The sequence below is a fragment of the Felis catus genome, chromosome B1, assembly GCF_018350175.1.
Source record: "Felis catus isolate Fca126 chromosome B1, F.catus_Fca126_mat1.0, whole genome shotgun sequence".
Classification (NCBI taxonomy): Eukaryota; Metazoa; Chordata; class Mammalia; order Carnivora; family Felidae; genus Felis; species Felis catus.
The window spans coordinates 1,645,106-1,669,771 of record NC_058371.1 but is presented as its reverse complement, the minus strand read 5'-3'; the positions used below and the strand labels follow the sequence as shown (position 1 = coordinate 1,669,771).

Here is a 24,666-nt window from a genome sequence, read left to right as displayed (position 1 = left end):
CGTTCTTTTTGTTCTAAGAAACGATCCTTTCAGCAGACATGTTTTCCACTGTACGTTTCAGATCACCGTCGATAACGTGCCACCCGCTCGTGTCTCGTCACACGCACACTGTGATTCTACTGCGGGGTCTTGGTGGACCTGCTCTGCCACATGTAATGTAAACCAGGTGGAAAGAGCTTGCGCGTCCCTTTCTGCAAAGACACCACTCTTTTAGGGACGAGTATGTCTTTCTACGTTCAGAGGCCAGCCTACCACCCCAAAGAAAAAGCCAGGTGAGCGTGAGAACAGCAGGCCAAGGACCCGACACCCGAGTCATGAGTCCGTTCTCGCTCTCCATCTCCTCTGCTGGTGCCTGCACGGGCGAAAGGAAACACGACAAGCTGCCATATGGAAGGGAGGGAAGTCCTCGCTGGCGTGCTGAGACCGGTTTACTTCCTCTCGGTCTCTGATGCCGATCACAGGCCAGGCACTCGGTAAAGGCTTGGCGAACTGAGACATAACAACTAAAAGAGGATAAACAAACAGAGCCAGCACGCACCAAACACAGGACCAGGCAAGGTGGTGGATATTCTAACGCTGGGTAAAGCCTGGTCCCACAAAATGGCCTTTAACTCATAAAAGGTCACAGAAGGCAAAGACGGAGATCATATATTGAATAAAGGTCCAATAGAACAAGAAGATATAACCATTACAAACATACAACTAACGAAGAAGCCCCAAAATAGGTGAAGTGAAAATACACGGTACTGAACACAGAAATGGACCATCTCACAGTGACAGCTGGACACACCACTGTAGCACTGTCAACAGCAGAACCACCAGGCAGAAGACGCTAAGAGCGCCACAAATCAACGAGACCTAAGAGACATGGCAGAACGTGGCACCCACCCACCCTCATGAGTCAAACTACAAAACTCTTAGAAGAAAACAGTGAGAGAGCTTCATGACACTGGATGTGCCAACAACTGACTGGACAGGACACCAAAAGCACAGGCAATATAAAAGAAACAAAACACATAAACTGGATTTCATCAAAATTAAAAACTTTTGTGCAAAGGACACCATCGAGAGAGTGAAAGGACAACCCACAGCATGGGAAGAAATGTTCACAAATCACGCATCTGATGAGAGATTAATATTCAGATTATATAAAGAACACCTACAACTCAACAACAACAAATAAACCCAACTCAAACATGGGGAAGGAACGTGAATGACATTTCTCCGAAGAAGACATACAAATAGGCGATGGGACGTGATGAGGTGCTCAGCATCATTAGTCATCAAGGAAATGCAAATCAAAACCACCGGGAGGTACCATTTCACACTCCCTAGAATGACTACAATCTTTAAAAACCGGAAAATAAATTTGGTGACCGTACTGGAAGCAGTTCATTGCAGGTGGGAATGTGAAATGGCGCTGTCTCTGTGGTAAAGAGATGGCTTTACCTCTGTGGTAAAGAGATGGAAATATAGACTCACCATAAGATCCAGTGCTCCGCTCACAGGTACAGAGCCAAAGGGATAGGGAGCAAGGACTTAAATGCTCATACACCTGTGTTCCCAGCAGCGCGATTCACGACAGCCAAGCGGTGGAAACAAAGCAAGTGTCCTTCGAGTGGTGAGTGAGTGAAAAGGTCATATGTGCTTACAAAGGAATATTATGCAGACTTGAAAAGGAAGGAGATCCGGACGCATCCTACAACACGGGAGAACCTCGCAAACATGATGCAGAGTGAAACAAACCAGACACAGAAGGACACGAGTTACCTAGATCGGGCCAATCCACGGAGACAGGACGCAGAGTAGGGGTTGTTGGGGGCTGGGGGAGGGGGGCGGTAGATTACCACAGGAGGGTTAGAGCTCCTGTCTCAGATGATGAAATATTCTGAAAGGGGAGAGTGGTAACACAGTATATGCCCGCGATGCCACTACATGTTACATTGAAAAGGGTTCAAATGGCAAGTTTTATGTTGTATATATTTTAACACAGTTTTAATATGGACAACGCAGTGTACCAAAAGCCACAGGACGGTCCACCTCGAACAGGTGTGGATAATGCATCAGCTATGGCTGCACAGCCGCCAAGCAACAAGCATGACAGCATGCTAAGCCTTGGTCAAACCTGCTCTCCCCCTTCACAGGATTCTCAGTCCAGCAGCAGAAAGGGACAGGGGAAGTCACAGTGAGGGTGCACTGTTTTAATCAGTTTTAAAGCTGGTGTGCCCACACAGCTCTGGATGAACAAGAGGGAACTTTATAAAACGAGACACTAAGGCAGGGTTTTGAAATGCATGCAGGAGTTTGCCTGGAGGACGGGCTTTTCCTGGGCATCTCAAGGAGGAGAAATAGCGTTTTTGAAGGCAAGTGGCGTGAAAGAAAGGTCTACAATCAAATCAGTTTGAAGTACTCTTGCTGAAAGCTGGGTCAGACACACTGAAAAATCCCCTCTGGCCCCACAGGGTTCTGAGACCCTTCCCAAGGCTGAAGTACACACAGAATCTCCAGGGTGGAGGCTGAGGAGGGCCCCTCTCCGGGGCCTATCTGCATGTGCGTTTGTACGGTCTGTCCTTCTACACAGACAGTATGAACCTCTAGCCGAGTCCTCGTACTCTGACACCCATCCTGGGAGCCCCTGGGCGAGAGAGCAGACGGATGCAGGACTGGGAGCGGAGGGTCTGGGGCGGGGAGCAGGCGTGCTCGGTCACCACCTCACAGCACTGAGGGCAGGCAGGACAGGTGTCCCACACTCCACATTACAGGGAACGGTCATGGACCCAGGGCACGTGTGTAAAATGAAAAAATTTACCTGTTTGCTGGATCCTCAGAACTTAAAGAATTAAATGGGCTGTCTTCTGCTACTTCCTGTGTCTCTGTGAGGAAAGAAAAAAAAATCATATGGTTTCATGCTTAGGGTAAAATTGTAGGAAACGGATTTTTACATTTAAAATGGTTCCCTATTTTCCATTCCTATGAATGATAGGCTTATCTTAGCATAAAAATGATTAACTGATAGATTTAAGGTTTTTTAGGTTAGATTCAAAATAAGATGTTTTCAAAACAGGATTACAGTAAAAAGTGATATCCAAAGGCTCCTGAAACAGCTGGAATTAAACCCAAAGAAAGCAGGCTACAGTAAGAAACAAATTTTCTCCTGTGTCTTAACTTTTCATGAGAATTTACAATTGTGATTTATTGGAAAGTATGTCTAAATGGGAGCCTCCAAAGATTCTCAAGGGAGAGTTACGTTCATGATATCTGGCAACCAAGTTTTTATATACTCACACGCACGTGCACACACGCACACACGCGCACACACACACAGTCTGTCACACATGTCCAGCTGACTGCTGTTCTCTCACCTCTGGGTTTGATTTACCAAGGGTTGATGAGCTCAGGCTTAGCCACGTGCTCAACCAACAACTGGTTAATTGCTACACTGGGAAACTGTCCATAAACACCGTTTTAGAAGGAATTTACTGTGTGCTAGGCAAACGTTCGTGACCACTTTCAAAGCGCTCAGCAGTTAACTCAAGGTCCAGGAAGGCTGGGCTTAATGCAATAAGCTTGGAGATCTCACTCATAAAACTGGTCCCCTGATGCCGCTAAACAGTAACAAATACCCCTTACCCGGCGGTGGGATTTGCCTGGCGGTGCACCAGGAATTGTAGAGGCATGAACTCAACAAGTTCTCAAGGCCATGGAAAACCTTACTGTCTGCCAAGGAGCACATGCCAGGTCAGAGGCAGGGCCACGATCTGAACTCAGACCTGCCCGTTCCAAAGACTTCCCACCACAGCACACTCCCCCCAAAAATGGCCCACATGACTTCCTAAAAGACAAAGATACTCGACAAAGTCAATGAAGAAAGGATGTGGACTGGCAGCGAGCGCACTTCACACAGTGACTACCTTCCCCGCGGCTGTGTCAGGGGCCCCTCTCACCACCCCTGAATGTACACCGCGCGTGCCTCAATGCACCCACCCAACACCTTCCTTCCCGGCGCTCCCCCTTCTGAGAAAGCAGATGCACCCGGAGGTGATGTCTGCTAAAACGAGAACTCTGATGATGGTATGGTGAGCACACTCGAGAGGAAGTTCTCCCGCTGGCCATGCACACTGCTCATCTCTCACTTTTCTGGAAGGATCTGGAAGCCCGTGCCACGAGGCAGAGCACCATGAGTGTCTGGCCACTGGAGGACCACTAATGAATGAAAGTGGAGGCTCAGTGTTGGTTCTGGGCAGTGGGGAAGATGACAGGTTCCAGCTGTCCCCGACTCTGAGGCTCGTGTCCCAGGGGAGCCTCTATGCGAGTGAGGGAGCCTCAGCGAGGACGTGCATGCTGACCGAGCCCACAGAGCCAGGCCGCCCTGTGTCCACGAGGGAACCACACGGTGCAAATGGTTAGGAAGCCGGCCAGGGCACCACAGGACGTATGTGCACATGCGTGTGCTCATGCAAGAGTGGGAGAGGGGCAGAGAGAGAGAATCCCAGACAGGCTCTGCACTGTCAGCACCGAGCCTGACGTGGGGCTCGACCTCACGAGCCTCGAGAGCATGACCTAAGCCGACATCGAGAGTCGGATGCTCAACCGACTGAGCCCCCCGGGCGCCCCCCCTACTCCTCTCAATTCCATAATCTACTTCCTTATTTTCACATTGTTCTTACTTGTCAGAGGCCACAAAACACGAATAGCATTGTTGACCACGGTTAATTTCCAAGATTCCTACCAATTACAAGAAAACATGTGAAAAACCTCAACCCTAAAAACCTGTGGTTTCCAAACAAATTCAAGAGCTTCTTTAACGAAGCCTTTTTTTTCCCCCTCAATGGTCACAACTGGGAAGGAAAGAACGTGTTTACTGAAATCTCGCACAAGCTCTGATTCCGTGTCCGAGCGGCCTCGCGTCCCTGAGAGCCTCTACACCTGGGACAGCGCCCGTGCTGCGTCCTCGGATAGGGAGCACACGCAGATCTCGGCGAGAGAACAAACACTCGGCTGGGCTGCCTCACTGGCCGCACTCGGAACAGAACAGGCCGCCCTCTGCTCAAGAAGGGCCGCACTCGAACGTCCCGCTGCCCTCATGTGCGCGGACCCACAGGCACCTGCCGGGGGAAGGTGACCCGGGTCGGCTCCGGCGGCTCTACCAGAACACGGAGGACTGCGGGACTCACGGACGACAGGCGGTCACGGCCCGCAGTGCGCAGCGAGGAGGAGGACACTACCTTCCTCTTCCAGGGACGCGGCGCGGATGACGACGGGGCTGGAGTAGGCCGGCACGAGCAGCGGGAGGTTGCAGGGCACAGCGTAGCCGCAGGGCACGGGCACCGAGTACCCGCTGGGCACCGGCGGGCTGGCGCTCTCCTCCTCGGCATCCGGGTCGGCGGGCGGGGGCTGCTCCTCCTGGAAGGGCGTGATGTCGATGACGGAGTAGGGGTTCACCCGTGTCGGGACCTCAAGCGTCGGGCCTTCCACCGGGGCCTCCGCGTCCGCTCCCCTCCCAATTTCACCTCCTGGAGGCAAACACACAGTGTGGAGGAGGTGAGGACAAGTGGAGCCACGCCCCCCCAAAGGGCACGCCACACCAGGGCACCCAGGAGACGCCCAGATCTGGGAGTACGGGGCGGAGCATTGCTGGGGTCAGCGTGGGACACCCCAGGGCCTGGCAGCTCCCAGGGCGGCTTCTCTGCTGACAGGCATCAGGTAGAAGCTGCCGGACCAGGGGAGCCACTGACTGTGCGGGGAGCCCTCGCTGTGGACAAGAAACCAGCCCTTGTGGTCGGGACAAAAGCAGCCACCTCCAGGACCCAACACGGACTCCATGCATCTCAAAGAGCGTTAGTTTCAGAAACGTTTCCCACCACGCAGCGACACGGTGCTGAGATGTGGCCGATACCCACCCCCTCCGAGAGGCCGCCAGGGGCCGCCGAGCAGCCTGACGCCCGTGGGAAATGCCAGGGACCAAAGGAGCGCGGCCAAACTCCAATGAGCCATCACAGCTCACGTCCCGCTCCAGGACACCGACTTCCCCCCCCGTCACTCACCCGCGGTCAGGACGAGCTGGCTGCTGGGCCACGGGCGCTGGGGGCGGCCCGGGGACTCACCTGAGCCAGACGCGGCATCCGCGCCCCCCCCACCGGCCGGGGCGCCCGCGGCTGGCCGATCCGCTTCTGGAATCTCGTCTCCGCTGTCGAAATCGAACTGCTCCCCCTCGTCCTCTTCGTTGTTGTTCCTGTCGTATTTCACCTCGTTTTCTAACAATGAAAAGAACACAGACTCAGGCACCGCAGGAGCAGAGACGTGATAGCATTCGGTGCCAGGGACTGCGCGGGTGGCGGAAGCGACGGGCAGAGGATGAGGGAAAGGAAGCGCCAGGAAACGAGGGAGGCCACAGACTTCAACACTAGTGGATTCCGCTCAAGCCCCACGGGGCCCCAGGCCCCTTCAGTTCTGTCCACGCCAATCACCCACAACGTACATGCCACCCAAGGAAGGGGACCTCGCAACCCCTGCCCAGGCCAGGCCCACCCTGCGGTCCCTGTCCTGCACGCGTCCCCGCGTGTGGATGTGTACGGGGCAGGATGGAGGCCACTCAGACCCACAGATGCCGTCCACCATCCCGTGAGAGGCCACAGCGCCCTGGTGACCACGCCCAGGCTAGGGGGCTGGGGCAGGGGACAGCCCAGTGGGGAGGGAGCTTCTGCTGCTCCATGGCACCCCAACACTGGGGCCGGAAGTCAGAACACAGAAAACTCCCAAACCTAACGGCTTTCTCCACTGGTGCACAACTCACTCCTCTGTACCCAGACGGTCTGCGGGCATCTGGTGCTCACACAGATCACGGGAAGTTGGTCATGGGGACCCGTCTCCCAGGACGAGGACCCTGCAACACCCCCATGGGGACCCTCTCCCAGGATGGGGACCCTGCACCCTTGGGGTGTCCAGGGCGGTTCCCTTGCGAAGGAACGAGTAGGTGGGCACTATGGAGAGGGAGAAATGACACCGAGATGGGACCCAAACCGCTCACTCTGCAAGCAAACCGGGGTGCTGCAGGGCATCAGGCGTCCCCACGGAGAGAGAGCTCCAGTCCCACTGGGCTGCAGAGGGATCTGCTGAGAGAGGCGCCCAGGGCCCGGAGCGGGTTCCCTCCTCCCTTCCAGAGGGTTCCACCCAGCGGTCACACAGGCCTGAGTGTGGGAATGTGGGATCTGAACCAGTCATCTTAGAGCCAAAGACGCGTGAACACGGGCTGGGAAGCCGGCCACGGGGCGGTGGGGTGACAGAGCCAGCACCCCTGAGCCAGAGCCAGGTGGGTTCTGGGGATGGTGGGGACGGGGGGTGCAGAGAGGCTGGGGAGGAGTCACCTCCCCTGGGTCGGGGTGGGGGTGGGGTGAGTCGGGGCACGGACTGTCCCAGCATGATGGGGGGCGGGGAGAGGGCCTCGTCCCCTCTAGTTCCACTCCCGGCGCCTCTCGCTCCTGGTGCAGGGCCCCGGTCAGCATCGCCCCAGCAGACGCAGATGCTGTGCAGGGGGTGACGTGTGCTCTCCAGGAAGGAAATGTTCCACAGCCACCTGGCAGCTGGGGGGCGGGGCCGGGGTGGGGGGAGTGGAGCCGGGGGAGAGGGGAGGGGGGGCTGGGGGGTAGGACGTGAGACTCAGGCTTTCAGAGGTGGCCTGGTTTCTAGGGAGAGAAGGTGACAGAGCTGGGGCTACCTGAGCAGTCTAGGACGGTCTTTCCAGCTGTGGCCTTGTGGGTCCAGATGAACCTTCGATGGTCCAGAAATAACGGTCTTAAATACCAGGTGCTCATTTTTCCCTTCGGTCTTTGGAACCGGCAACACGTCCTAACAGGTGTTTTGAAGGAAACACCTTACCACAGAGGTCAGGTGGACAGGCTCTGTCAGGGCAGGAGGGAGGGGCCCCTCAGCGGGGACCTAGGGGGAACGAGACTGCCGGGTCCGCGGGCAGCATTCTAGGGCAATTTCTCCCCAGTTGACACGTGCTAAAAGCATGATGGGGCAAATACCGAAATGGAATCCAGAAAAGGCTTCAGAAAACTGTTCTGGTGAGAGTATGCATTGGTGACTTTGTGGAAGAGAACTCGCCAACACGTACCAATGCCGGACAATTCTGTACATCCCTTGTCGCAGAAATCCTACTGCGAGACACTTATCTTAAGGAAATAATCAGAGACCGTCACGATACTCACCTGAATGTCCTTTAGTGGGAAAGAGCCTTTATATATTACGCATTTATACAGCCAGACACTCAGGAAGCCATTAAAGTCATCTGGTCGAAGCTTATTCGAGAATTTAGAAAGAGGTCTTGACGTATTAAGTTAATAGTCTTTCTAATCGGTCTTTCCACACCCATTTAACAGAAAATAACACACACTGATGAGGGTCTGGAGAAACTGGAACCCCTTGCAGTGTTGGCAGGACCAGAAAACAGAGCGGCCGCCGTGGCAACTGTAAGGAGGCCCCTCACGAAGGAAGCACAGAACCAGAACCACCGAACGACCCCAGGATCCTGCTTCCAAGCCTCACCTGGAGGAATTAAAGCAGGCGCACAGATCCCAGCGTGCCCATACAGGTGTGCAACCACGCGAGTGTGCCACTGTGTGAGCGTGCAACCATTCAAGCAGGATAATTCACAACAGCCAAGAGACGGAAATAAGGCAAGAGTCCACGGCCAGATGAACAGCCAGATGGACTGTGGTCGACGCACACAACGGGGAGCATTCAGTCCTAGAAAGGACAAATTCTGACACCTGTCACCACACGGACGGACCCTGGGGACATTCTGCGGAGTGAAGGGAGCCAGTCACCACGGGACAGACACAGTGTGACAGCACCCACGGAAGACAGGACGGCAGGTGCCGGGGGCCGGGCAGGGGATGGGGGTCAGTATCTCGTGGGGACAGAGCTTCAGTCTGGGAAGATGGAAAGTTCTGGAGGCAGAGGGCACTGCTGGTGGTTTTCGTGCTCCCGAGGGGCACTGAAGAATGGTAAATATTACGTATATTTTACCACAATAAAGGGAATCATCTAAAGACTGTTGGTTTTACTAATTTCATCCCCTTCACACACAGACCCAAATATTAACCGTGGCCTCTGCAAACGACTGGTACTTTCTCCACAGTGATTCCCTGCATTCGGCAAACTCCCTACAACACATACGTTTCCTGCCTGCTGTGAGGCTGTGTTCGGGTTCAGACCACATTTCCACTTGGGCTAAACTCCAGGAGGAGGCTAATCCCCTGAGGTTCGTACTTAATAAACACAGACGCACAGCTCACCACCGCCACCGAGGGAGGACAGCGTCACAAGAAAAAGCAGCAGACACGGACCGGACCTGGGGGTGGACGCAGCCTGCGTCCGCGGATCAGTCACGTGACGTGCGCTCTCCCACCAAGTGGGGTCTCGGGCCCAACGACAGGGAGGTCGGCGTGTGGGTTCTCAGCGTTACCGTTAGGGAGTCAATCAGCTTACTCACAGGAGTCACCTGGGGAACACGTTCCAGGGCAATAAATCTCTTCAACAGAGAAAAACCAAAACGCACAGGATGCTTTCCAAATACAACTGTTCCCACGACTGGATTTGTGTCTGCCGGGTCAACGTGACAGGGAAACAATACGAGTTAAACACCCAGCCGAAGGTGATGACGGGAGAGCTCGCGTTGTGACCGGGCGACGTGACACACGGAGATCCCGCCACCCACACGTTCCACTGGGCGCAGCAGGGACTCAGAACCACCTGCCTGCTCTCCCTCCATCAACCCTCCTCTCGGAAGTCACAGTTCATCACTGCCGGACTTTAAGAAGTAGATAAAATATACCTGAAACTGATTTTATGAACACTGCTTCAAACAACAAAGCCTAGGGCGCCTGGGTGGTTCAGTTGGTTAAGCATCTCACTCTGGCTCAGGTCGTGATCTGGTGGTTTGTGGGTTCAAGCCCCACGTCCGGCTCTGTGCTGACAGCTCGGAGCCTGAAGCCTGCTTTGGATTCTGCGTCTTCCTCTGTCTCTGCCCCTCCCCTGTTCACACTCTGTCTCTCTCTCTCAAAACTAAATGAATATTTTTAAAAATTTAAATAACAAAGCCTGACAGGGTCTTCCCCTTAAAGGAAGAAGGTAATTCTTGTTCAGTGCCTTCAGCAAGGAAGATGGGCAGCACAGGGCCACGCCCTCACGGACAGGCCACCGTCACCCAGAGTCCACGGTTTCCATCCAGTGATGCGCACCGCATGGGTGTGGACAAAGGCACCGTGATGTGTGGCCACCATCACAGCGTCACACACAGCAGCCCAGAAACGTCCCCTGCACTCGGCCAGGTCACCTCCCCTGCCACCCCCGGAATGCCTGATGCCTCCCCACCAGCTAGTGACCTGGCTTCACGCGCTACTGGGTGCCTTGTCCCCAGAGCCAATGCCCGTGGTCCTTCCCCGCTGTCCCCTACGGTGACCTCACCGCCCCGTTTAACATGACCATCCTTTGGCATCAATGACACTACAGTCTCCCGGCTCCCTCCCACACACCCAGCTACTTGTTTCAGTCCCTCTCAAGGACAGAACCGTGTCCCCCTACACGCTAGGCTGAAGGTCTAACCCCAGGACCTCAGAACACAGCTACGTGTGGAGACGGGGCCTCAAAGGTGATTAAGGTAGAAAGAGGTCGCCAGGGCGGCCCCACTCCAGTACGACGGGTGTCCTCATCAGAAGAGGTGAGGACACACACGCACCGAGGCACGACCACGTGGGGCACGGGGAGGGACGGTGTCTGCACGCCAAGGAGAGAGGCTTCTGAAGGAGGCTGGGATCCCGGATGTCTGCCTCCAGGCTGTGACAGGTGCAGGCCTGTGGCACCGCCCACCGCACTCAGAACAGCTTCCCAAGCTGACTCTGCTTCCCTCCAGGGATCCCCTTGCTTCTGCCCCCAACAGAGAGTTCCAGCGCACCTGACACTCTCCCTAGGGGGAGGGCGGGCCTGCTGGAGGCCCTGGTGTCCGTCTGCACAAAACCCCAAGTCCACACCCAGACCCCTGCTAGAGCCCCAGACCCCCATCCAAGGAGCTCTGCTGGGGTTTCCATGAGGCCCTCCGACCCAGCCCTGCCTCCACCCCCCTGCGTCCCCGCCCACTCCCAACCTGCCCTGCCCCCCACCCCCTGCGTCAGTCCCCACCCACTCCCAACTTGCCCTGCCTCCCATCCCTCTCTGTCCCCGCCCACAAAGCCCTGTGGGTGCCCATCGCTAAGGGTCACAAGAGTCAACTGCCCACAAGGCTGTGCGGATCAGGATCTCGGTTCTTCAACTATGATGTTCTCTGTTGTCAAATAGCGGCCTTCAGTCCACACCAAAGCCAGAAGGCACACCCATAGGCTACCAGCCAGGAAGAAGCCATCCACCCACAGAAATGGGGACACTCTCCCCCCACCCTGTAAGGATGCTGGCCACACGCCCAGAGCTGCCCGGAGGAAATCTTCCAGGGGAACCGAGAACAGGGGTCCATGGGGGGGATCCTTTCCACCTCCCGGCTGCCTGCCGCCCAGGGTCAGTTCCCAGCTCACAGGGCCTGGGGCCTGGCCCACAGACGGCTTGACTGAACCGGCCGGGCCCCACAGTGACAGGCCTCGCGGTCAGCCTGCTTGTGACTCTGGACGTGGAGAACAGGGTGGGTGTGGGCTTGCAGGGAATGCGGGGTGGTTCTGCCCGACGCCCTCGGCAGCCCTGCACTGTCCCGGCTCCTGCCTGGCCCTCTTTCCCTCCTCTACTGAGACAGAAGTCACAAATAAAAATGTGCACGTTTCAGGAGCACACGGGAGGACTCCGAAATAACCACCCAAATGGGGCTGGTTACCGTGCACCCCACGTTCAAGCACCACTTCTCTCCCGGAGAGCACACGTCTGAGCTGCCCCCTCAGCACACTCCCAGAAGACAGCCTTGCTGCCCCCCCAGCCCTGGTCACATCACTGCTCTCCACATATCGGACGTGCTCCCGCCCACCGAAGCCTCGCAGAGCCTGCCCGTGGCCCCCCGATGCCCTGGGCTTCACAGGCCATGACTCCCCTTCCCAGGTCCCTGGCCCGGCCCACTAGCACAGCCACCCACACCCCGGCCGTGTGGTCAGGGCCTCCCTCCAGTCCCAGACCAAGTGCAGAGGTGCATCTGGGGGCGAAGCCCGTGGGTGGACGGGCGTTCCTGCAGATCCACTCAGTATCACTGCCAAGGCTCCGTCACGCACGGGACCAGCCCCAGCCGGCTGCTGCCAGATGTTGGGACACACGGAACGAGAGAAGGGCGGCTTCCGGTTCCTTTGAAAACAGCGGACAAAGCGTGGTGGAAAAAGGCACGCACCGCCATCAGATTTTCAACAGTCACAAGTCCCACACACTCTTAACAACTGGTGCGGAAAGGGCTTCTGGGCCTTTTATTTTCTAGCTTTTCCCCAACAAGTGCGGCGAGCCCACTCTGGGAGCACCACTCGCTCTGCCGTGACCACGCTCCAGACGCGGCCCGGCCCAGCCGCCCGGTGTGCACACCACGGGTATCCCGGGGAGAGCAGTCAGCACGGCCCATGCAGGCCATGGAAACCGTTGACACAGGATACAGGGACCGTCCCACGGAAGGCAGCCCACAGGCTCCCTGAAGCTGGGTGTGCCAGCCCCGGGGACATGCCCGGCCACGTGTGTGTAGGCTACACCCAGCTGGTAGGGGAGGAAGCAGTGAGCGGTTCTGGGACCTTCCCAATTATGACAATCGAGTACGATCCAGCCTGGAGGAGCCTCAGTGCCACCCCAACACACGGCGGACACCTGCACGGGGGCCATCCAGGACCCCCCCCCCCCACCAAAGCCCACCGGCCGCAGCCCGAGGAGGGAGCCAGCCCCCCCAGAAGGCGCCCCGCAGAAGGAGCAGGTGCACGGCCTGGGCCGCGGGATTCCTGGGGCGCCCTCCAGCGAGCCACCCTCACCCCGGGGCTCAGGAAACTCTCCAAGGTCGACAGCTGGCTCTTAGGTCACACCTGACTACAGACTCTGGCTGAAGGTGTGCAGGGGCCCCTCTGGCCACATAGCCCAGCATCACTGGCTCCTTCTGGACCAGCCCTCCCCACAGGGCTCTCCAGTCGAGCTGAGCCTTCCTGGGGGGCCCAGCAGCCCAGGCACCCCTCGGCCCGAGCCCTGCTTCCCCACAGGAGCGGCTCCACCTGCGGGCTGCCTTCCTTCTGTTCCGACTGGGAGCCCGAGGCCCAGAGCCACCTGCAGCGCAGAGCCGGGCCGGGGCACTTCCCAAGGGCCCACGCCTGCCGGGAGCGGGAGGGCATGGAAGAGCCACGGGCCCTGCATGGGTTCCTCCCACACTCTCGCAGCTTCACATGCTGAGGGTTCTGCCTTTCAGGCCCTATAGTCTCCAGGTGTGCAAAGGACATGTGAGTCTGTCCACGGGGGCACGTCTGGGGAAGCCTCGGGAACGGGGAGCCCGGAAGGAGGCCCTGCCCCATGAGCGGGGAGTGACACCAAGCCCCCGGACGCCCCACCGTGGCGAGGGGACAGGACAAGGAAACGTTAACTTGCACCCCTCCCTCACGGTCCTCACAGTGGTGGAGGGAGGCAGATAAGGAACGTGCCCCAGAGCTGGATGGGACGTCTCCCTTCCTCATCATCCTCCAGGCCACCCGCCATGCCGGAGGGCACTGATGGGTCCCCACAGGTAGGGCTCACAGCAGGCTGTGCTGGCCCGTGCCCCGCGGGGGGGGGGCCAGGGCCGGGGAGGCGCTCAGCCAGGTTACCCCAAAGTGAGGATGGGCCCTGGTGGCCAGGGGATGGGGGGGGGACGGCTGAGCTCCACCTCATCAGTACCTGTGGTCACCCCTCCCCGTCCCCGAGGGGGAAAGGGCCCCCAAAGGACATCCCGTTACCTTCGGGCGCGGGGGCGGGTGGCTCTGGCTGGTCCATCATGTAGCTGGGACGCTCACTCCTGGGAGCCCTGGGAAAGGAAAGACACCACGGTCACCACAGGCAGAGGCCGCCCTGGGCTGCAGGGGGCTCTCCAGGCCAGGCCAGCGGTCATCCACGGCGGCAGCTACGGGACCAGCCCCTCCCCCAGAAGGCCTGCCAAGTGTCCTCTGAGACCACACCCAGAGCATGGAGCACACAGTCCTGGTGGCCTCACCACCCCCCCCCCCAACCCCGGTCCTCGCCGGGAGCTGCGTCTGCGCCCATGCTTCGGGGACGGCCCCTCCCGCCCTGCACACGTCTCCCCGTCCCGTTCCCTCTGCTGCAGCCTCGAGTGAAGCCCTCGCCGCCCGGGACCGTGGGCCACGCTCACGATCTCCTCAGCCTTCAGTCTCTGAACCCTGGGTCTAGGCCACATCTCCGCACACGTTTTCCTCTCTTTTTTGCAGATCCCGTTCCCGTACATGCGATCAGAGGAAACCCAAGTCTGAGAATGAGCGTGAAACCAGCCAAACTGTGAGGAGGTCAGTCCCCGGGCTGCGAGGCGGCCATCCCGTAAGCCCCCTCCCTGTTTACGAGGGTTTAGGGTATCAAACACCTGCCCGGCTTCCACCAGAACGAGCCGGTGAAAATGTCCAGGCTCCGATGCAGCAAGGACAGCAGCAAGGGACAGTGACGACGGTGACAGTGCCCTGGCCGCCATCCGCCCACAGCGCGGAACATGCTGGAGGAACCAGGATGCAGCCCACTGTCAACCCACGTGGGAGAAGGGACTGCTCGTGTGGGCTCTGGCAGGGCACCACTGACACTGCCTGCCCAGCCACCCACTGAGCACACACAGGCCACACACCGGCCCCCACAGCAGCCACGACCTGGCCCCCGCACAGGTCCCACCTGGGCCATGCCCTAGCCACGCACAGGGCCCCACACCAGCCCCACACGGGCCACACACCGGCCCCCCACAGCAGCCACGAACTGGCCCCCACACGGGTCCCACCTGGGCCACGCCCTAGCCACGCACAGGGCCGCACACTGGTCATGCACAGGCCACACACCGGCCCCCACAGCAGCCACGAACCAGCCCCCACACGGGTGCCACCTGGGCCATGCCCTAGCCACGCACAGGGCCCCACACCAGCCCCACACGGGCTACACACCAGCCCCCACAGCAGCCACAACTGGCCCCCGCACAGGTCCCACCTGGGCCACGCCCTAGCCACGCACAGGCCCCACACCAGCCCCACACGGGCCCCATACCGGCCCCCACAGCAGCCACGAACTGGCCACCACATAGGTCCCACCTGGGCCATGCCCTAGCCACGCACAGGGCCCCACACTGGTCATGCATGGGCCATGCACAGGCCACACACCAGCCACACATCAGCTCTCCACAGGCCACACCCCAGCCCCCGAAGTGGCCCCCACACGGGCCCAAGTGGGCCACGCACCTGCCATGCGCCGGCCTCTCTCGCTTAGCATCTCCTTGCTGTGCACTTGGAAACACCACACCTCCAGAAAACAGGTTCCCTTTATTTTCAAAATGAGAAAACCAAGGCTTGGGGGTCCTGGAGAAACCCACCCACAGGGAGACCCAGGACAGACATGGACGCACACGCTGGGGCTGTGATCTCTGCTCCCTGCTCTCCTGCGGGCCACCAGGAGCCCCAGAGTGTCAGTATCTCTGAGCCCAAGCCTCCACCTGGAACGGAGGGACGGTACGGGCCTCGGCGGCCGTGGGGATCAGAACAGGGCCCAGCACGCAGGGGACACTCAGTGAATGGCAGCAGGTGGTGGTCCAGCTACACTGCCATCTGTGCTCTGTGAGACCATGTCCACCCCCAGACCCTCTCCAGAGATCTGATACGACACACTCAGTGGTGTCAACAGAGGCCACAGCAAAATTTGGCCAGAAACCGGAGTTAGGTCTCCAAACAACTCAGACAAGCGTGCACGGACCACAGCGAACCCTCGGGAAAATAACGCGGGAGGAAGCACATCTGGCCAAGAAGCTGCGGCGACCTCAGGTGACCTGCTCCCCAGGGACGGGGACACAGGAACCCAGACGCTAACAGGAACACCACGCCTGCCACGTCAGCAAACGTCCCTGCAACGTCCACCGTGGTCAAGGCACCGAAGTTGAGTCTGCAGGAGGTCACAGCCCGCAGCCTGCGGGTCTGCAGCCCTGCAGGAGGTCACACACGCTCTGCTGGCCCAGCTGGCACGGACACCAGAGGGTCCACCTCCTCTGGGGCAGCGGTGCCAGGAGGGGCAGGGTACGTGACAGGCTGCAGGAGTCACGCAGGCCTCCGCAGCACGAGGGGGGGGAGGGCCTTCACCCTCAAATGCAGACACATTCCAGAGGTGAGCCTGCAAATCTCCCTGGAGTGCGCCAGCCGCGACCCGTCGTGACGTACATGAGGCCGTCGAGGGCGCGGGGGGCTCTCACCGGTGCTGCTCACACAGGGAAACGCCAGGCTGGTCCCAACACTGGACCCGGCCCCTCCCGGCGCACCAAGACCCCGCAGGCACCGGGGGGAACAGGAAAGAAGAGACATCCGCGGGAAGAGGGGCCAACGGATGCCACAGTCAAGGGAGGAAGCGAGGAAAAGAAGGGAAACTGGTATTTTTAGCCATCTGAGAGGTGAGTGGACCAGGGCTTCCGGCTCCTAGGCATTCTGTCCACAGACCAGGGACACACATCCTGCACTCTTAGCTGCAGAGGACGACATTCCCACGTGGCAGAGCCCACGGGAGCCAGAGGGGCTCTTGGGCTTTAGAGCAAAGCACAGCTTTCTACGCGGTATGATCTCTGCACACGTTCTCCTCCCGCGTGAGACGTGCTGGAGGCCGGCCATAAAAAGGTATCCTTCCCGGTGGGGACAGAGTGGTGGCGTGGCTGCTGGGGTCCCTCCTGGGGGAGCTCAGCCACATCGACCAGCCACACCCTCTTCGTCTTAACTCGATTCTCTTCTCTCCATCACACGCCCTACTTGGCTTCCAAACTCTTTAAACCTCGTGCACAAATCTCATTAATGCGAATTGTTTGTCCTTAAAATACATCAGAACAGAGTCCAGTTGGGCTTTTCCCCACGGGTAACCGCGGCACAACACGAGAACTGCCCCGACGCCCGGCCCGCTGACCAGCACGGCTCACGCCCACAGGGTACCTGCTGCACACAGGACCCATTCCAAGCAAGCCCGGGGCTCGCTCACCGTGCGCCCGAGCTGGGGCTGGAGCCCGGGGGCCCCCGTGCCGCGATCTGTGCTCCGGTAGCCGGTGAGCGCCAGCCAGATCGCAGAGTGCCCGGTGACGGTTTGCCTCCAAGATCAGCGTCCGCAGGAAGCCGTGCTCCTGAGAAGGAAATGTTCTAGGCAGCAAACGCACAAGTCGGCTTCCGGAAGTCACAGAGGCACTGACCGTGCCTGCAGCCTGCCCGGGCACCGTGTCTGCACCCCCGGGCCCTCCAGGCCCCCCGCAGCCAAGCAGGTTCTGAAGCCACTTCTCTGCACCATCGGGTGCCTGGCAGTGGACACCCTCCCCGGGTGCCCTCTGGGCTGGCAGACGGCGTCCTGGGGACTGGGCCGGGCTGCAGCCCACTCTGCCCGAGACCGACCCGGGGACACGGGACAAGCGTCGCTTACACGATGCCGTCCTCCGACGGACAGAGCGTGAGTAATTCCAGTCCGGGCCGTGTTACTGCTGTCACTCTCCAATTTCGGCATCCTAATGAGAGACTGCATCGTGCACCCAGATTGCGGTTTTCGACCAAACGATGACGCATCCAGTCACGGCAGCGGCCAGAGGTCAAGCGCTGCAGGAGGATTTTGTGCCACGGGTCTGGAGGCCACGTGGCTCCACGTCACAAGATGGTTTCCCAGGCCAGGGAACACCCCAGATCGCTTCCCTTGCCTTCTGCGGCATCACGGAAATAGACTTGAACCTTTACTCCCGTGGCATTTTTGTGTGTGTGCCCTGCACGATCCGCGGAGACGCGCAAGGTAGCATCTGGGGCCGGTGGGCAGCAGGATGCTGAGGCACGGGGGGCCGGTGCTTCCTGCGGCTCGTACCCTGTGACCGCAGTGACGCTGAGGTCTGGAATCTGAGGACTGCGGCACTCTCGCAACCTAGGCCCCTTCCCCCGAGAAGCAGGTGAATCAGCAGCAGAGGGCTGGGGGCCGGACTCTGCCGACACCCTGCCGTCCTGACCCCTCCCGGCTGGACCAGGCTCTGCTGTTTGCGCCTCGGTGTCCTCAGCTGCGCCGCCCACCCGAGGGCCACTGGGGGTGAGACGACCCCGTGTCCACGAGGCTGGGACAGCACCCCGGAGGGGACAGGCTCTCGGCACATCGGGCTCAGCTCTGCTAGCGCATGGCACCCCACGCACAGTGCGCTCCGGGCTCGGCTCCCCGACATCCACCCCAACGGTCTCCCCACTCTCTGGGTGGGCCTCCACCCGAGCCCGCCGCCACCAATCATGCCGGGATCAGAGCACCTGCCAGCGTCCCAGACTAAGGGGCTGGCTCGGAACATCGGCGCAGAGCCCGGGTGGGGCAGGGAGCCTCGGGGCCCCGTCCCTCAGGCCTAGGGGGAGGCGGCCCCAAGGACAAGCCTGGGGCTGAGGGGCCAGGGGGCTGGACGCTGAGCCATCGGCGTGAGCCAGGAAATCCCGGGGGCTCACAGCAGGTGCGCTCAGTTTGGTACTGGAACCAGGAGCCTCTGGGTCGGCGTCACGTCCGTAAGGCTGTCCCTCAACAGAGACCACGAGGGGAGGAGGGAGAGCACCCGAGAGCTCAGCGAGCACGTCCTGCTGGAATGGCAGGGTCTAAATATAACCAGATTCCACAGGAGACCAAACATGTCAGCCCCCCGTCCTCACGTTTCCAGACTTTTAGGTAGAGGTGATGCTCACAAAAAAGGGGAGGGGTGGGGAGGAAAGAGGGTCTTCTCTGACACCTGCAGGGAACATCGCTGTCCACCTGGCACTTCTGTCCCGTGATCGCCTGGATTTTACCGCCGGGGAGACAGCGAGGCATCATCTCATCAAGGCTACGCGGGGGGCGGGTGTCTGCGCATTTCCGACCGTAAGAAATGTGCCCGTGTCACACTGTCGCCAGCCCTGAGATCTCTTCCCTCCCGCACCCACTGGCCCAAATAGAAGTAAAAGAGAAGCAAATGTACCGGGATCAACGGCTATCAGAGAACCTGAGGCACCAGCCGCTCACCAGCTCTTTCCCACTCGCCCCTGCTCCAGGGAAGGGATGTGAGGTCTCCCCGGAGGGCGTGCGCCCCTAGCCAGAGGCTGGGACCCTGCATCCCATCTGCTGTCCCCAGCTCACGCCAGCCATCTCCACGCAGGCCACCTCCATGCAGCCTCTCCCGGCACTCCCCCTGCAAACTCTGATCCCTCTCTCTGCCCTCCCTCCCACGGCTGCGCCCCTCCTGCGTGGCCTCAGCTCCCAGCCACAAGGAGAGGACACATCTCCTCCCGTGGAAAAGGACAACGCCCAGCCTCAGCACAACGAAGCATCACCACAAGGAAATCCTAATAGGAGCAGCCCACTTGGGGGCCCAAGGACACAGAATCCGGGGCATCCTGGGAAGGAACGAAGGACAGGGTGGGGACCAGAGGCTGGAGAAGCAGGGCAGACAGCCCAGCCAGGACTGCACTTTGACTGAAAGTGTCCAGGAATGGAGTGCAGCCCACACCCACGCTGCCCCTTTGCCTGCCCTCCAGGCCCTCCTGCCCTTCCCCCTGGCCCCTGCAGCTCACCAGTTTGTTCGCCTCCCAGGACCTCTGCAGCCCTGCCTCCTTCCCCCTCCCAGGACCTCTGTACCCCTGCCTCCTTCCCCTTCCCAGGACCTCTGCAGCCCTGCCTGCTTCCCCCACCCAAGACCTCTGCACCCCTGCCTCCTTCCCTCCTCCTAGGACCTCTGCACCCCTGCCTCCTTCCCCCTCCCAGGACCTCTGCACCCCTTCCCCCTTCCCTCCTCCTAGGACCTCTGTACCCCTGCCTCCTTCCACCCACCCAGAACCTCTGCGCCCCTGCCTCCTTCCCCCTCCCAGGACCTCTGCACCCCTGCCTCCTTCCACCCACCCAGGACCTCTGCACCCCTGCCTCCTTTCCCTTCCCAGGACCTCTGCACCCCTGACTCCTTCCACCCACCTAGGACCTCTGCACCCCTGCGTCCTTCCCCCTCCCAGGACTTCTGCACCCCTGCCTCCTTGCACCCACCCAGAAACTCTGTACCCCGCCTCTTTCCCCCTCCCAGGATCTCTGCACCCCTGCCTCCTTCCTCTTCCCAGGATCTCTGCACCCCTGCCTCCTTCCCCCTCCCAGGATCTCTGCACCCCTGCCTGCTTCCCCCACCCAGGACTTCTGCACCCCTGCCTCCCCCCACCCAAGGCCTCTGCCATGGCTGAGATGAATTCATGTGCATGTTAACCTTCTTGTTTGTTGTTCTCTGAGCCCAGCCCAGGCCCCCAATCTGGAGTCCAGGAGGAAACACCATACCCCTCCCCTAGAGAGAGAAAGGGGAGGGAAGGAGCCTTGTCCAGCCCCACCCCGCAGGGAGTGCGTGTGGCTCGGGGTGGGACACATCCAGGAGCCTGTCCAGGCAGGCTCCCTCTGGAAGGGCGCAGGCTGCTGAACGCTGGCTCAGAACAAGGAACACACGTAACCTTGGCTGATGCCCAGGCCGTAAGTGCACGTTTGTAGAGCTGGGAAAATACTTCCTTATTTAGGACCTGCTAGTAAGGAACAAACTCCAGAAAGGGGTTTTGTGAGGAGGGAGGAAGAGGAGGGGAAGGGACACAGGAGCTCCTGGTGGGTCACACTGTGGGCAGCTGGAGGCCCAGGTCGAGGGGAACCCCCTCCCCCGGGGGTGGGGTCCACACGAGCTCTGACCATGTCAGTGACATGGCTGTGTCCTCCTGTCCTCTGACGGTCAATTTACCAAAAGGAGACTCACCACCCAACCGCACGTCCCCCGGAAAGCTCTGGAAGGCCCGTCTGCACTGAATGCACAGACTCGAGTCACCTGAGTCAGAGAAATCCAGACTTTTCTCTAAACCTCAACTTCACCTGCACAAAATCACAACTGCTTCACATGATCAAGACTTACCGAGGAGTAAGTGAGATCTGTCTTTATCAGGCCAAGTCTTTGAGAAATGCTTTCTTTAAATATCAAGCTCAGAAAACAAAATAGCAGAAAGTTGCTCATGGAAGCGAACGGTCTCTAGAGCTGCCTCTGCTCCCAGAGCCCACACCCTGTGCTCCCACCAGCCCTCCTCCCGGAGCCCACACCCTGTGCCCCATCAGCCCACCAGCGGGGGCGCCGCTCTCTCTGATCAATTCTGGGGCCGGGCGCCCTCCGCAGCCTCTCCAGGCCTCCCTGTTCTTTCCCACGCCACACTGTGCCCGACCCAAGGACAGGGCAGAGCATCCCAGGAAAGGGTCAGCTCACAACGTGACCCAGAGTAAAACCACAAGCCCCTCCACTAAGACCCACGTGCCCAGAAGTCTCATGCATAAAGTGAACTCCAACTGTAAGAATCATCCTCAGAGACCAGGACAGGCGGCCTCAGAACGGGGGTCACCTGGGACCCGGGCCAGAGTCTGAGCCCTGCACCCCCAGCAGGACAACCTCCGTGCCCAGGGTGCAGGGCCTCCAAGGGGTGGGGGCCGCCCAGGAAGGGACTTACTTACGGGAAGCGTAATCGGATGCTCCCACAGAGAAATGTTATCACATTGGTCAGACCCAGGATAAGAGCCATCCCCCCCAGGGCACAGCAAGCCTCCTTCCTCACACACGTGGGGAGGGGAGTCCGTGAACCTGCTCCGTCCCCCGGGACACGGCCCCCAGGGTGCTGGGGTGCCCACATACCCGACACCAGTGGAGCCACACCGTGGACCCTGGGAAGAGGAAGGAGAGGGTGTCCAGAGGGCGCAATCACTGTGCCCACACAGCAGTCCTGGGCAGGGAGGCAGGAGAACAGGCTAGGACTCTGCCAGCACGGCTGAGGCAGGGCTGCGAAGAGAGTGCTTCCCGGAGGAAGACAGAGGAGGGCAGCACGAGGGGAGGGAGGCCCCCCACCTGCAGGGGACCCCCCCCCCCTCCAGGGCAGGGCCTTGTGCTTGGCTCCGAGGGGATCCACGGACGTGTTTGAGCAGGGAACTGATGTGGCCAGAGAGGCCTTTTTAGAAGGTTACTCAGGTATCGGGGTCCACAGGGCACCGGGGAGGAGGGCCAGGTGGATGGAGGGTATCGCCGAGACCACGGGGCAGGAGCAGAGGCTCATGACCATGAGACGATGCTAATTAGGCAAGTGAAGACTCCTTAGCCTGCAGCCCTCCAAAATGGTGGGCACTTCTTTTTTTAAATTTTTTTTTAATGTTTATTTATTTTTGAGAGAGAGAGAAAGATTCAGAGCACAAGCAGGGGAGGGACAGAGAGAGAGAGAGGGAGACACACAGGGAGGGAGACAGCGCAGAGCCCGACGCGGGGCTCGAACTCATGAACCGCGAGATCATGATCTGAACCGAAGTCGGACACCTAACCACTGAGCCAACAAGGCGTCCCCAAAGTGGTGGGCATTTCTCCTTGAACCCCACCAAGTCTTAAAGTACGTGTGACAGGTGACCCAGACAAAATCAAACAGGAAACCCCAGCCTCAAACGGCACATCAGACAAGATGGACTTCACATACAGAGCATTCGTTTCCAAAGCAGAATACACGCTCTTCTCAAGTGCATACGGCACATTCTCCAGGACAGATCGCATGTTGGGTGACAAATCAAATCTCGACAAACTTAACAAGACTGAAACCATATCAAATGTCTCTTGCGATCACACTGGAATGAAACTAGAAACCAATCACAGGAAAATGGGGAAAAACACAAATATGTGGAGACTGTACGACATCCTAGTGAACAACCAGTGAGTCAAACAAGAAACCCAAAGGAAATCAAAAAACAAAATACCTTGTTTCGTTTGAGACAAACGAAAATGGAAACACAACACTCCAAAATCTATGGAATGCGGCAAAGCTACTCTGAGAGAGAAATCTGTAGCCATAAATGTCTATGTTAAGAAACAAGAGGGCTCCTGGGAGCTTGGTCGGTTGGGCGTCCGACCTCGGCTCAGGTCATGATCTCACGGTTCTTGAGTTCGAGCCCTGCATCAGACTCTGCTGACAGCTCGGAGCCTGGAGCCTGCTTCGGATTCTGTGTCTCCCTCTCTCTCTCTCTGCCCCTCCTCTCCCCTCCTTCTCTCTCTCTCTCTCTCTCTCAAAAATAAATAAACATTAAAAAAAAAAAAAGAAAACAAAGAAACAAGAATGGGGTGCCTGGGTGGTTCTGTCAGTTAAGCATGAAACTCTTGATTTCAGATCAGGTTGTGAGATTGAGTCCCCTGTCGGGCTCCATGCTGGGCATGAAGCTCGAGTAAGACTCTTTTTTTTTTTATTTATTTTTTTCTTAATTTGAGAGAGAGAGGGAGCACACACACGAGTGGGGGAGAGGGGCAGATGGGGAAGGAGGGAGGGGGACAGAGAGAGAATCATAACCAGGCTGTCCGCTCAGTGTGGAGCCTGATGAGGGGCTCAATCCCACTCTCCCTCTCTTTCCGCCCCTCTCCCACTCATATATGCTGTCTCTCTGTACGTAAAAAATAAAAAAGAAACAAGAAAAATCTCAAAGGAACCACCCCACTCTACATCTCAAGGAAGAAAACAACAAAGATCAGAATGGAGATAAATCGGACAAAAAGCAATAGAAAAAAATCAATGAAACTACGAGGTTCTGAAAAGATACAACTGGCAAACCTCTCACCAGACCTACTGGGGAAAAAAACCAGAGAGGACTCAAATAAAACCACACGTAGCAGACGAGCCGTTTCATCAGACACCGAAGAAATACAAAGGATCATAAGAAACTTAGTACGAACGATGTTAAGCCAACAAACTGTACAACCTACAAGGAATGGAAAATTCCTACAACCAACTTACAAAGACTGAATCAGAAAGAAACGGAAAATCTGAACAGACCTGTTGCTAGTAAGGAGATAGAATCAATCACCAAAAACCTCCCAACAAACAAATATCCAGGGCCAGACAGCTTCACGGACGAGACCTACCAAACATTAAAGTTAGAATTAATGCCAATCCTTCCCCATACTCTTCAAGAAAAACAGAGGAATGGGAAACACTTCCAACTGCATTTTAGGAGGCCAGCATCACCCTGATGCTAAAACAAGACAAAGACAATACAATTAAGGAAAATTACAGTCCCGATGAACAAAGACGTAAAAATCCTCAGTGACATAGTGGTGAACCATAATGAACGCCGCACTGAAAGGATCGAACGCCGTGACCAAGTGCAGCTCACCCCAGGAATGCCAGGCTCAACATCGACAAGTCAACGAGAATCACCTACCGACAAAAAGAAAGACAGAGATCACAGGGTTATCACCATCAGTGCGGAAAAACCATTTGACAAAATTCGACATCTGTGTATGACTTAAAAAAAAAAAAAAACCTCAACAAGTGGGTATAGAGACAACGTACTTCGACCTAACAAAGGCCCCATGTGGCAAGCCCACAGCTGACATCACACTCAGTGAGGAAAGCAGAAAGCGTCTCCTCTAAGATCAGGAACAAGACAGGGATGTCCTCTATCACCACCTTTCTTCATCATGGTGCTGCAAGTCCCAGC

At 58.1% G+C, this 24,666-nt stretch overlaps 1 protein-coding gene across 6 annotated transcripts in view; it reads right to left on the bottom strand.

Moving 5' to 3' along the window:
• The window catches only part of ARHGEF10 (Rho guanine nucleotide exchange factor 10), a 103,275-nt gene that overhangs the window by 70,069 nt on the left and 8,540 nt on the right, over window positions 1-24,666 (bottom strand). For 2 of the 6 annotated variants that reach the window (XM_045055175.1, XM_045055177.1), the window contains exons 2-5: window positions 13,917-13,984; window positions 6,105-6,254; window positions 5,226-5,513; window positions 2,810-2,873 (exon numbers count right to left, since the gene is read on the bottom strand). In XM_045055175.1, the coding sequence (XP_044911110.1) occupies window positions 2,810-2,873; window positions 5,226-5,513; window positions 6,105-6,254; window positions 13,917-13,956 (542 nt within the window). In that variant the 5' untranslated portion in view covers window positions 13,957-13,984. Of the gene's footprint in view, window positions 1-2,809; window positions 2,874-5,225; window positions 5,514-6,104; window positions 6,255-7,714; window positions 7,846-13,916; window positions 13,985-24,666 lie in introns of those variants that run through there. The other 4 variants (XM_045055174.1, XM_045055173.1, XM_045055176.1 and 1 more) reach the window with 4 other exon arrangements.